At 33.5% G+C, this 15,555-nt stretch overlaps 2 protein-coding genes across 2 annotated transcripts in view; both read right to left on the bottom strand.

Annotated features, from left to right (window-relative positions):
* LOC145277040 (protocadherin Fat 4-like) overlaps positions 1 to 15,555 on the bottom strand; it is a 1,076,063-nt gene that overhangs the window by 242,086 nt on the left and 818,422 nt on the right. The gene's annotated exons all lie outside the window — the stretch shown is intronic.
* LOC145277064 (protocadherin Fat 4-like) overlaps positions 1 to 15,555 on the bottom strand; it is a 221,787-nt gene that overhangs the window by 7,944 nt on the left and 198,288 nt on the right. Inside the window, exons 19-20 of the mRNA XM_080128727.1 lie at positions 7,987 to 8,228; positions 4,354 to 4,527 (exon numbers count right to left, since the gene is read on the bottom strand). Coding sequence (XP_079984853.1) covers positions 4,354 to 4,527; positions 7,987 to 8,228 — 416 coding nt within the window. The remainder of the gene's footprint in view (positions 1 to 4,353; positions 4,528 to 7,986; positions 8,229 to 15,555) is intronic.

Raw genomic sequence — 15,555 nt, 5'->3', positions numbered from 1 at the left:
GTCGGTTCTAAAGTGAAAAACTTTTTTTCTTCCACGTGGGGAAAACTCCTCCACACACATAACCACCCCCCCAAAAAAAACCAACAAAATAAAACAAAAAAAAAACAGCCATTTTGGTTAATTTCCAGACAATTCCAGAATTATTTTTATTCTTTTGCAACTGTATGATATCACAGTATTTTTTTTGTTTTTGTTTCGCAAGTAAAAAGAATTTTTTTTGTCCACCGTCATATTGGGTTATCTCTAAGGTTTTTACCAAGAAGTAAGGGATACATTGCTCCCGTCTCATACGCACACACTCAAAGAAAGGACATTTTTTTTATTTTTCCAGTAAAAAACGTAAAGAAAATTTTTTGTGCGTTTGGAAAAGCCATTATAAGATGGAGGAGGTTAAATCAGTATTAATGCAGCTAATCAAGGAACAGCAGCAGAAAACTGAGGAAAATTAAAAGAACGTGATAAACAGCTCACGTTACAATTTCAAGAGAGGCAACAAGCGTTGGAGGAGAAAATGCTACTTCAACATTAGAGACAAGAAGAACTTTTGTTAAAATATTCGATAGAACAGAACACACGGACAACAGTTTTGCTTTTTCCCAAAGTACAATATGGAACGCTATAGAAACGTTCAACTACCAACCGGAGGTGGATGGGACGTTTGACGCCTTCTATCGGAGATATGAGGACCTGTTCACCGTGGATTGTCAAGAGTGGAGCACCGCTAAGAAAGTTCGCCTACTTTTGAGGAAATTAGGGACAACAGAACATAGCAAGTTTGTGGATTATATTCTCTCCAGGAAGACGAGTGAGTTGGAATTTTCTGAAGCGGTCAAACTATGCTCTTTCATAGAAGATGGAAGTGCTTATCGGCAGATGACTTCAAGTGTTTAATTTTTGCGCAGGGTCTAGTCTCATCCAAAAACGCTGAGATTCGACAACATCTACATTTGAGAGCGAACAGGGCCTCACCCTCCAGAAGTTGGCCGAGGATTGTCAACGGGTAGTCTACGTAAGGAACAACTCGAGACATGTCGAAGAGTCAGGCGCAACATTCATTAGAAGGACGACCTTCAGACCGGGAAAATACTCACCCTGAAGAAGCAAAGCTGGAAGTAAGAAAACTCAAGCTACACCTAATAAGTACCACCCAGTCACAAGACCCGAATCCCCTACAAACTCGTGCTATTGCTGCGGCGGGAAACATTGGTCGAGTTAATGTTTTTACAAACATAATACTGCAACGAATCTGGCAGGAAGGGCCAAAAAGCAATCCAGTACAGAAAGAACAAGGACAAAAACAGAGTCCGGCAGACTATATTCGACTTGAATTCGGTTAAGACCCGACGCAAATATGTCACAGTTAACATCGCAAATAAAACTGTGCATCTACAATGGGATGTCGGATCAGACCGGTCCATCATTAACCTTAAGTCACGGAAAAGGTTAAGAAAACCAACAATGTGGAAGACGAATAAATCAGCTCGAGCTGTGACAGGCGATAAAGTGGAATTTGAGGGAGAGCTCACACTCCCGGTGATCTTAAATGGTGTTACTAAAAAAGTGAAAGTGTATGTACATAGGACATCCGAAAACCTGTTCGGTAATGATTAGATGGAGCGATTCGAATTGGGGGACCAACTTATGAATAAATTATGTCAGAGGGTAGAAGACTCGTCTACGGAAGCGCAACAACTGAAGGGCGAATTAAAAAAGGAATTTCCAGAAGTATTCTCACCAGGACTAGGAAAATGTACAAAGGCTAATGCAAGATTCGAACTAAAAGAAAACGCTTTTTAAGAAGAAACGAAACGTCTCATTTGCAGCAACAAAGAGTTCGAAAAAGGAAGCTCCAACGGAATCTGCAAATGAAGGCAAAAAAACAAAAAAACAAAAAACAAAAAAAACCCGCGCCAAAAGAATTCCCCAAACCAAAGCAACCTACGAAGGGACCCCAACAGATGAAGCACTTAAACAATTTCTACACGTGTATAGGATTAAGAAGATCTCCGGTGTGGCTGAGGGCATAGGGATACATGGAGGGGAAGGGAGATATGTGGGGGTAGGAGGAGGGGGTTACTTTAAATTTCAGACCCCCCCACAACCACCTAATGTCCTTAAACTCCAAAACTAAAACATTACCGACATACCAAGCACCCCCTCCCACCTCTCCCCTTGTTCCCTTCCTCTTTTTCCGCTTTTCTCTTGGACCCCTCCCCTGACACCATTCACCCTTTCATTCCACCATAAACGAACATTTCTGTAAAAGTCTGAGGAAGGTACATGACGGCCAAAAAAAAAAAAAAAAAAGATCGTGTAGCTGAAACAATAATGTAACTTAACAGAAAAATACGGTAATAAAAAATAAAACGCATATTTGCTCTACAACAGTATTGAGCACTTTCTTCGGGTTTTATTTATTAATTACCATTTCTACTAAACTATATATATATATATATATATATATATATATATATATATAAGAGAGTGTGTGTGAAGGCACCTCTCAACCTATATACTTAACGAATTGTTGATCTAAAGACTTCAAATTAGGTATATGGGATATTCAGACGCGTGAACAACTTTTTAATCCGTTTTTATCCAGAAAAAAGGACCCTGAATGGGCTAAAATTAGCAAATTGGTACGTGGGGGTCGACGAATTTTTATCTTTTCGTCAACTGTTTCACAACTGCGCATGCGCAGTCGAGAAACATAACAGCTTCCTTATGTTAGGGATAAGTAGGTTTGAAACACATTTAAAATTTTTGTCAAACTTGTCTAATGCTTATCGTACTTGACTTACTCTTTAGGTTTTGGTTTTGATTCCAGCTCGAGTTTTTTTTTTTACAAAAAGTTACCTTTTTAGACAAAAACATAGAACTCGTATGCACATGCCTGAGTTTCTTTCCGTTATTTTACTTCATTTTTTTAAAAAAGAATTTAACATCACGTTTAATACCCACCGTATATCTGTTTATAACAAATAAGAAACTTGCAATAATTATACTCATGCGTATTTTACGACCGGGTAACGCCGGGTACATCTGTTAGTATATATATATATATATATATATATATATATATATATATATATATATATATATATATATATATGAATATATACGATTGCTGCATTTTTATTTATTTTTTTTATTAGGGATTAATTTCTTTCTCTTTTTCTGCTCCCTGAGCGTTTTTTATTATAAGAAAAGAGGTAATTGTCTGTATTTTTGAGATGAGTTGTTTTCATTGATTGAGATTGTCGGACTGACTTCCTCATCTTGGTTGTTATTGTCACAACGTTTCGGCCGTTTTGCCCTCCGGCCTTCGTCAGGTGAACGGTTTGTTAGGAGTCTCGAACCCAACCCTTTATTATTATTACGGGGGTACCGTGTTCGGACTCCAGCTAGGCTTTGGGACATAGTTGCTGATTCTCTGTTTTTCAATGTTACTTTTTCACTGCCTTCGTTCAGGATTGAACTCAGCACCTTTGGGTAACTGTAAACTTTGATACAACGTCTAGGACCACTCGGCCATATGTCACTAGTGCACATATGGCCGAGTGGTCCTAGACGTTGTATCAAAGTTTACAGTTACCCAAAGGTGCTGAGTTCAATCCTGAACGAAGGCAGTGAAAAAGTAACATTGAAAAACAGAGAATCAGCAACTATGTCCCAAAGCCTAGCTGGAGTCCGAACACGGTACCCCCGTAATAATAATAAAGGGTTGGGTTCGAGACTCCTAACAAACCGTTCACCTGACGAAGGCCGGAGGGCAAAACGGCCGAAACGTTGTGACAATAACAACCAAGATGAGGAAGTCAGTCCGACAATCTCAATCAAGAAAAGAGGTATTTGCCCTTTTTTTACATTTTTCTTCGCCCACAATTTTTAGGACGTATTTACTTTTTTTTTATTTTATTTAAATATTATTTATTAATTAATAATTACTACGTACATAAAAGTTAGTCATTATTAATTAACTATTAATTAATAATTAATAAATAATATTAATATATATATATATATATATATATATAGATAGATAGATAGAGAGGGAGAGAATGTGTGTGAGAGAGAGAGAGAGAGAGAGAGAGAGATAGAGAGATTGGTAGATACAAGAAAACAAACCCCAGTGTATTATATAACTATATAGAAGTTTCCATGTTTTATTGCAAACTTAAAACCAAGAAATATCTATTGCAGTGCAGATCATCATGCCATCCTCTAAAAAATGGCATGAACAATAAGCTACAGATCATATCAGCTTACTTTGATAATTATGTCGGTTGGAATTTACAGCTTGGATTAGAAAAGAAATAGAATATACGAAGTTTAGATAAGGAAACAACTTACTGTTAAATGATATTCGCGTTTCTCTTCACAGTTCAAAGAATGGCCCTGCTTTAGGGCCAAAGTACCGGATAATCCATCGAAGTGGAACAATTCACTTCCTTCTCCCTGCAGCCGGTACACAGCAACCCTATTCGATATCGAAATATCGGCATCTATTATTGATAATGAAGGAATCTAGAAGGAAAATTGGTAAAAGAAAAAAACAAAAAGGGAAGTTTACAAACTGAGTAGACATTTATGAGTAAAAGAAGACAACGTATCAAATTGCGAGATTAAATTAGCAAAGCGAGGAGACATGAATCATCTTTCGACCAAAAATGGAATATTTTCCCGAAAGGCATCGGTATGATTTAATTCAGACAAAGAAATGGTTTCCGTTAACGCACTCGTCACGACGGAATTCTCGCTTTCTCGCGATAAAAATATCTTGCATATGTTTGGCCAGGCAGATCATACTGAGTTATGTGTATGAATGCAGCCTTTTCTAAACACGCGACTCGTTAGTGAAGCCATTAAGGACGTCATAGGCGGTTCCTATTGAGGAGACGCGAGTTCAAAACCTGTAAACGTTTCATTCTTTTCCATGGTTACATGATCCTATATACGCAATAGTTCACTTTGGTATTTCTTCTTCAAAAGAAAAAAAGAAGCATACTATAGCTCTCTGTCACTACCTCACACACACACACACACACACACACACACACACACACACACACACACACACACACACACACACACACACACAGACAGACACACAGACACACACACGCACACTCTCTTTCTCTCCCTCTCTCCCTATATATATGCTATATATATATAAAGTGAAATTGTGTGTATGTCTGTGTGTGTACATTTCTCTACCAAACTATTCTGTAAATTTTCAGTCCACAGAATCGAGATTTGACATATATAATGCTATTATTTCAGATCATTTCAGATTATTTGAAACCATAGCAAGTGTTGGTCCAGTGGGTTCAGGTCGGGATCCAGTGAAAGAAGGGTACAAAGTCGTAGCATTCTTTCTGAAGCCAAGCCTGGGTCTCTTTGAACTTGTAAGCCGGCGCTGAGTCCTGTTGCTACATCCAGGGTATGTCAGCAGCCATCTGATTGCACAAGAGAATCACCACACTCTTCACGTACACTTTGATGTTGACTTTCAAGCTGACTTCGAAGATGTGAGGTGGCATGATGTGGCCCTCACTTGAAATCACAACAAACACTATCACCGTGGCCGGAAACTTTGTTTTCATCACCCTGGGCACGTCCCTGTCATTCATGGCAATCCAGCAGTGCATTCTGAGGGTGCTGGAAATGACTCTGTTTGGATCAGTAGAGAGCATGAGTAGTAAGGCGGCGCATCTCCGATATCGCTCGTTGGGCATTGTTTCACTTTCAGACATGACAGAAGGCTCCTATCACTCTTTGGATTTGTACAAAACTGTCCCACTAGTAGATGGCTTGCAACAAAAAACCCGGTTTTCATCAAACGGAAATGTAATCATGTCGTTTTTTCTAGGACAGCAATTTTACCGTTCCACTCTGTATATATATGGTAATTAAACTACACAAAATTCTCTGCATTCATCTTTAGAAGGACTCTATTATGTCCTATATCCTAATAAACCTTTATGTAGATGCATCAATTTCTAAACAATATATGTGTGTGCGTTAATGTGTGTGTGTGTTAGTGTGTGCGTTTATGTGTGTGTTGGTGTTTGTTATAGCATTGTGTAGAAATTAAATTAAAGATCTTCGTTTATATATATATTTATTTTTCAAAATATATTTCACATATAAATCAGTAAGTATCGATTACTGTTAAATATAACAGAGATTACTATAATGTCTTTGATTATTTCGAGAATAACCCCACTTTTTAAAAAGATAACAAACCAAAATTATACCGTAACAACGGAACATCGACTACAAGTACAAGATAACTGACAATTGCATTTAAATCCTTGTATATTGATATATTGTCGGAGAAACATGAGCATCAAAGGAGTTTCAAAACTAATCAGTTTGAGGAAAAAAAACAAGTTTTAAGGCATCAAGGGACAGTTACTGTGAAGAACGTTTGAGTTTTCTGATTTTCGGGTGTTTCAGGCCTATTTATGTTGACTGGATACAGGTGCAGCAACATCGACGAGGCACATTTCATATTGTTAATTACGGCATATCAATCATTTACTGAATTTTGTCTTTTATACATTTGAAAAGCTATATTTGATGAACATATATGCGTATATTGTTCAGGGATTACTATGATAGCGATGGCAGATTCTATTCAATCCATGGATGAGACCTTAACAGGCGCTGTCTTGCCAAGTCAGAATAGCCTCCATACTCCACACTTCCAAGTGTACCTCACCGTAGTTTAATATCATTCGCAAGACATCAACAAGCATGACAAAACGAATGACAAACGGCATTCATCCTAGGCGGCTTGAACTGGGTTCCTCCAAAAGAGGAAGTGTCAAAGAAATATTACATTTATAAACAGTCCCCAGTCGCGTGTATATCCCGATTGAAGGAATGACACCGTTAGTTTTTTTCAGTTCTTGCAAAAAGGTGTCGCGGTTCTCCTATATAAAGCTAAGTATACTGGTATACTTAAATAGTCACCCATCTAGTACAGACCCGGATCGACGTTGTCGAAGTTCGATAATCGAACCCGTGTGTCAGTATGGTTATACCATCAAGCAGTTAAGAAGATGATCAAATAACATGATGAGTATTTTTTATCCGAAAACGAGGCTAAATTTTAGAGGCAATTTTCTTATTTGTAGTAGAATCGAAACGTTATTGTCATTGTGCGATTAACCTTTTTTGATGGAGTACTGCTGATATAATTGGTGGAGGACGCTTAAAGAACTATTTTCTGCCTAGACTGTATACAGCATTGACTTTACAATCTAGTGGAGAATGACCTCCTGTGGTCCTCCTCACACTGAACAAAACGTCAATAGTTTCTCTTTAATTAATCTATATGCATAGAAGGTACTCGACTGAGCTTCAACATTTCGTTCTTGCTTGTAAGATATTAACAGCAAACTCGACTTTTTAACATAAAATAAAAAAAAACTTTCTACCGACGGAACCTTTATTGATAGATCTTTTTTGCGAGGGCTTTCTGCTTATAGAACACATTACCGTGGGACTGCTTCCTTGCTGATTACAACACAGTCACTTTCTCTACCGATCTCCCTCGACCCAGGACTGCACCATAATTTACGAATTACGCAACGTAAAATAAAAATAAAAGAATGTAATATCTTAATATTTATATTCCAGGATTGAAGTCAGGATTGGAAGAAGAAGAAGAAGAAGAAGAAGGAGAGGAAGAAGAAGAGAGCAAACTAACAGCAATCGAATGTGATTGACATTTCATCGTCGTCGTGCCACACACCAACTAACCCCTATAACTAATGTCTCTCTATTTGTCGAGGACCAAAAACCTAATTGTAAATAAAACTTATATGTTGATAAATTCGTCTCTGTGTTGATTTAGAGAATAACGACAAAAGAGTTGTAAGGTGTATGTATGATTTTAGTAAGCATTTGAAAAGTGCAAGCTAGAAAATTATATATACATTCCACAACGCAACATTAGTACAAATAAAAACTTACTATACGAATCGTCTGTCCAGTGGTTTCTTCTTTAATATTTGTTACATATCCAGTGGAGGAGGTAAAAATGGGTGGATTATCGTTTACATCCAAAACATTCACCGTCACGCTTGTTGTCACACTGTGTGGTGGAATTCCTTCATCCAAGACAACAATTTCCAAATGGTGCACTTGCGTTTGTTCGGCATCAACAAGCTTCTTCAGTTTCAACTCTCCTGATTTTCGGTTTATCTTGAAATGTTCTGAAAATCCAGTAAACAAATCCGAAATTCGATAATAAATACAACTGTCATTCGACTTCAGTTTGAAATAGAATTTACATCTATTATATTTTGGGACCCTATGACAGTAAGCTGACATTATGTTTACTAATAGAAATTTCGAAAGTGTTTCATTAAGATGTACACAAATGGCAAAATCTTTAAAAAATGACCTCCATAACGCAGTGGAATACGGTCGTAGATTTCAATCTAATATGTCTCACTTTGTCAACCAAGCTCCAACCCCTGTCCCATCACCGCAATATTGCATCTCTGTGCCTGTTTTACAAATATTTTAATGGAATGTGTTCTGATGAACTCAGTGCACTTGTGCCCCCTCGACGTACATATCCCCGACAAACCTGCTTCACTGTTGAGGTCCCTAAATGCCAGAAAGCTTTCTACTCTAATAGTTTCTTCCCCCGAACAGCTGGACCTTGGAATTCCCTTCCTGCTACCCTGACTGTACAGATATGCAGAAGTTTAAATGTAACTTGAAACAACATTTTGTTAATCTTTCCTCTGCATGGTCCAAAATAGTAGCCCCTTACATCCTAGTTGGGGTGAACGCGAGTGAAAAAAGGTATACATCAGTATAACCTACAGCAAACGGAATTAAAAACAGAGCAAGTATGAATGAGGTGAGAGGGGTTAAGTGTTGGATCCATAGGTAAAACACATTAGAAGCAGGTGGCGAATTATTAGATCATGTGTTCGAAGTCTTAAGGCAGTTCGAGGCGAGCCAGACAACACATACTGGCAATGTATGAACCTATGATTATTTTTTCGAGACTGTCCGTTAAAGCTAAGTAAAAAAATTAAGTCAGAAAGAATTAATTTTCACATATCGTGAAGAAGGAATTCATTTCAGTCTTTTTCGGCCTTTCCCAATAAAACATTTGAGACCGCCAACATATTTTCATTGTGTATCCATACGTGAGTTTTATTTGTAACAGCGTGGGCACGCGTATACAAATGCTTACGAAATGATGTTACCGGTAAGAAAACAAAAGAAAGACTATAAAAAAGACGATCACATTTGAGGCGCAGATAGCGTCACAGCCGTAACCAGAAGTCACGAGTGGCGGGGAAATAAAGAAAACCCCCCAAAAAACAATGTCGTTGCTCACAAATAACTGAGTTCGTGTTATACTTTGTCTTGGTTTTCTTTGCGATGTAGGTTGCATACAACGTGTTGGGTCTATGTGTGTAAAATTATGTTACGTTACATCATCGATCTGAATAAAACTGTCATTATATTATGCAACTATATAATAGTCATTAGATGATACCACTATACAATAGTCATTAGATGATACAACTACACAATAGTCATTAGATGATAGAACTATACAATAGTAATTAGATTATGCAACTATACATTAGCCATTAGATGAGGCAACTATACAATACTCATTAGATGATCAAATATACAATAGTCATTAGATTATGCAACTATGCAATAGTCATTAGATGATACAACTATACAATAGTCATTAGATGATACAACTATACAATAGTCATTAGATGATAAACTATGCAAAAGTCATTAGATGATGCCACTATACAATAGTCATTAGATTATGAAACTATACAATAGTCATTAGATGATACAACTATACAATAGTCATTAGATGATGCAACTATACAATAGTCATTAGATTATGCAACTATACAATAGTCATTATATTATGCAACTATACAATAGTCATTAGATTATACAACTATACAATAGTCATTAGATGATACAACTATACAATAGTCATTAGACGATGCAACTATACAATAGTCATTAGAGGATAAAACTATGCAATAGTCATTAGATTATGCAACTATACAATAGTCATTAGATGATACAACTATACAATAGTCATTAGATGATACAACTATACAATAGTCATTAGATAATACAACTATACAATAGTCATTAGATGATACAACCATACAATAGTCATTAGATGATGGAATTATACAATAGACATTAGATGATGCAACTATACAATAGTCATTAGATGATACAACTATACAATAGTCATTAGATGATACAACTATACAATAGCCATTAGATCATACAACTATACAATAGTCATAAGATAATGCAACTATACAATAGTCATTAGATTATACAACTATACAATAGTCATTAGATTATACAACTATACAATAGTCATTAGATTACACAACTATACAATAGTAATTATCTAATGCAATTATACAATAGTCATTAGATGATGCAACTATACAATAGTGAATAGATGATACAACTATACAATAGTCATTAGATGATAGAAATATAGAATAGTAATTCGATTATGTAACTATACAATAGTCATTAGATTATGCAACTATACAATAGTCATTAGATGACGCAACTATACAATAGTCATTATATTATGCAACTATACAATAGTCATTAGATGATACAACTATACAATAGTCATAAGATGATGCAACTATACAATAGTCAGTAGATGATACAACTATACAATAGTCATTAGATGATGCAACTATACAATAGTCATTAGAGTATACAACTATACACAAGTCATTAGATTATGCAACTATGCAATAGTCATTAGATTATACAACTATGCAATAGTCATTAGATGATACAACTATACAATAGTCATTAGATAATGCAACTATGCAATAGTCATTAGATGATACAACTATACAATAGTCATTAGAGGATACAACTATACAATAGTCATTACATGATACAACTATACAATAGTCATTACATGATACAACTATACAATAGTCATTAGAGGATAGAACTATACAATAGTCATTAGATGATACAACTATAAAATAGTCATTAGATAATGCCACTATACAACAGTCATTAGATGATGCAACTATACCATAGTCATTAGATAATACAACTATACAATTGTCATTAAATGATAGAACTATACAACAGTCATTAGATGATGCAACTCTACAATAGTCATTAGATGATAGAACTATACAATAGTCATTAGATTATGCAACTATACAATAGTCATTAGATTATGCAAATATACAATAGTAATTAGATGATGCAACAATACAATAGTCATATGATGATACAACTATACAATTGTCATAAGATGATGCAACTGTACAATAGTCATTAGATGATACAACTATACAATAGTCATTAGATAATACAACTATACAATTGTCATTAAATGATAGAACTATACAACAGTCATTAGATGATGCAACTCTACAATAGTCATTAGATGATAGAACTATACAATAGTCATTAGATTATGCAACTATACAATAGTCATTAGATTATGCAAATATACAATAGTAATTAGATGATGCAACAATACAATAGTCATATGATGATACAACTATACAATTGTCATAAGATGATGCAACTGTACAATAGTCATTAGATGATACAACTATACAATAGTCATTAGATTATAGAAACTATACAATAGTCATTAGATGATGCAACCATACAATAGTAATTAGATGATACAACTATACAATAGTCATTAGATTATAGAAACTATACAATAGTCATTAGATGATGCAACCATACAATAGTAATTAGATGATACAACTATACAATAGTCATTAGATGATAGAACTATACAATAGTCATTAGATTATGCAACTATACAATAGTCATTAGATGATACAATTATACACTAGTCATTAGCTGATGCAACTATACAATAGTCATTAGATGATTAAACTATACAATTGTCATTAGATGATGCAGCTATACAATAGTCATTAGATGATGCAACTATACAATAGTCATTAGATTATGCAACTATTGTAAAGTCATTAGATGATACAACTATACAATAGTCATTAGATCATGCAACTATAAAATAGTCATTAGATAATGCAACTATACAATAGTCATTAGATAATGCAACTATACAATAGTCATTAGATGATAGAACTATACAACAGTCATTAGATGATGCAACTATAAAATAGTCATTAGATGATAGAAATATACAATAGTCATTAGATTATGCAAGTATACAATAGTCATTAGATGGTGCAAATATACAATATTCATTAGATGATGAAACTATACATTAGTCATATGATGATACAACTATACAATAGTCATAAGATTATGCAACTATACAATAGTCATTAGATGATACTACTATACAGTAGTCATTATATTATGGAACTATACAATAGTCATTACATGATACAACTATACAATAGTCATTATATTATGCAACTATACAATAGTCATTAGATGATACAACTATACAATAGACATTAGATGATGCAACTATACAATAGTCATTAGACGATGCAACTATACAATAGTTATTAGATTATGCAACTATACAATAGTCATTAGATTATGCTACTATGCAATAGTCAGTAGATGATGCAACTATACAATAGTCATTAGATGATGCAACTATACAATAGTTATTAGATTATGCAACTATACAATAGTCATTAGATTATGAAACTATAAAATAGTCATTAGATGATGCAACTATAAAATAGTCATTAGATGATACAACTATACAATAGTCATTAGATGATAGAACTATACAACAGTCATTAGATGATGCAACTATACAATAGTCATTAGATAATGCAATTATACAATAGTCATTAGATGATACAACTATACAAGATTCATTTGATGATACAACTATACAATAGTCATTAGATGATACAACTATACAATACTCATTTGATGATGCAACTATGCAATAGACATTAGATAATGCAACTGTACAATAGTCATTAGATGACAACAACTATAAAATAGTCATTAGATTATGCTATTATGCAATAGTCATTAGATGATAGAACTATACAATAGTCATTAGATTATGCAACTATACAACAGTCATTAGATTATGCAACTATACAACAGTCATTAGATGATGCAACTATACAATAGTCATTATATTATGCAACTATACAATAGTAATTAGATGATACAACTATACAATAGTCATTAGATGATGCAACTATACAATATTCATTAGAGGATAAAACTATGCAATAGTCATTAGATTATGCAAATATACAGTAGTCATTAGATGATACAACTATACAATAGTCATTAGATGATGCAATTATACAATAGTCATTAGATGATAAAACTATGCAATAGTCATTAGATGATACAACTATACAATAGTCATTAGATTATGCTACTATGTAATAGTAATTATATTATGCAACTATACAATAGTCATTAGATGATATAACTATACAATAGTCATTAGATGATACAACTATACAATAGTCATTAGATGATGCAACTATACAATAGTCATTAGGTGATACAACTATGCAATAGTCATTAGATTATGATACAATACAATAGTCATTAGATGATGCAACTATACAATAGTCATAAGATGATACAACTATACAATAGTCATAAGAGGATGAAACTGTACAATAGTCATTAGATGATACCACAATACAATAGTCATTAGATGATAAAACTATACTATAGTCATTAGATGATACAACTATACAATAGTCATAAGATGATGCAACTATACAATAGTCATTAGATGATGAAACTATACAATTGACATTAGATAATGCAACTATACAATAGTCATTAGATGATACAACTATACAATAGTCATTAGATGATACAACTATACAATAGTCATTAGATGATACAACTATACAATAGTCATTAGATGATACAACTATACAATAGTCATTAGATGATAGAACTATACAATAGTCATTAGATGATGCAACTATACAATAGTCATTAGATTATACAACTATACAATAGTCATTAGATTATACAACTATACAATAGTCATTAGATGATACAATTATACAATAGTCATTAGATGATGCAACCATAAAATAGTCATTAAATTACACAACTATACAATAGTAATAATCTAATGCAATTATACAATAGTCATTAGATTATACAACTATACAATAGTGAATAGATGATACAACTATACAATAGGCATTAGATGATACAAATATACAATAGTCATTAGATGATAGAAATATACAATAGTCATTCGATTATGTAACTATACAATAGTCATTAGATTATGCAACTATACAATAGTCATTAGATGACGCAACTATACAATAGTCATTATATTATGCAACTATACAATAGTCATTAGATGATACAACGATACAATAGTCATTAGATGATGCAACTATACAATAGTCAGTAGATGATAGAACTATACAATAGTCATTAGATGATGCAACTATACAATAGTCATTAGATAATGCAACTATGCAATAGTCATTAGATGATACAACTATACAATAGTCATTAGAGGATACAACTATACAATAGTCATTACATGATACAACTATACAATAGTCATTAGATGATACAACTATACAATAGTCATTAGATGATACAACTATAAAATAATAATTAGATAATGCAACTATAGAATAGTCATTACATAATACAACTATACAATTGTCATTAGATGATGCAACTATACAACAGTCATTAGATGATGCAACTATACAATAGTCATTAGATTATGCAACTATACAATAGTCATTAGATTATGCAAACATACAATAGTCATTAGATGATAGAACTATACAACAGTCATTAGATGATGCAACTATACAATAGTCATTAGATGATGCAACTATACAATAGTCATTAGATTATGCAACTATACAATAGTAATTAGATTATGCAAACATACAATAGTCATTAGATGATGCAACAATACAATAGTCATATGATGATACAACTATACAATTGTCATAAGATGATGCAACTGTACAATAGAGATTAGATGATACAACTATACAATAGTCATTAGATTATGGAACTATACAATAGTCATTAGATTATACAACTATACAATAGTCATTAGATGATGCAACCATACAATAGTCATTAGATGATACAACTATACAATAGTCATTCGATGATGCAACTATACAATAGTCATTAGATGATGCAACTATACAATAGTCATTAGATGATGCAACTATACAATAGTCATTAGATGATGCAACTATACAATAGCCATTAGATTATGCAACTATACAAAAGTCATTAGATGATACAACTATACAATAATCATTAGATGATACAACTATACAATAAGCATAAGATAATGCAACTATGCAATAGTCATTAGATGATACAACTATACAATAGTCATTAGATGATGCAACTATACAATAGTCATTAGACTATTCAAATATACAATAGTCATTGGATGATGCAACTATAAAATAGTCATATGATGATACAACTATACAATAGTCATAAGATGATGCAACTGTACAATAGTCATTAGATGATACAACTATACAATAGTCATTAGAT

The sequence above is a fragment of the Euprymna scolopes genome, chromosome 5, assembly GCF_053919585.1.
Source record: "Euprymna scolopes isolate OS-2025 chromosome 5, ASM5391958v1, whole genome shotgun sequence".
Lineage (NCBI taxonomy): Eukaryota > Metazoa > Mollusca > Cephalopoda > Sepiida > Sepiolidae > Euprymna > Euprymna scolopes.
The sequence above is the reverse complement of the archived record's forward strand: the minus strand, read 5'-3'. Positions and strand labels throughout refer to the sequence as shown.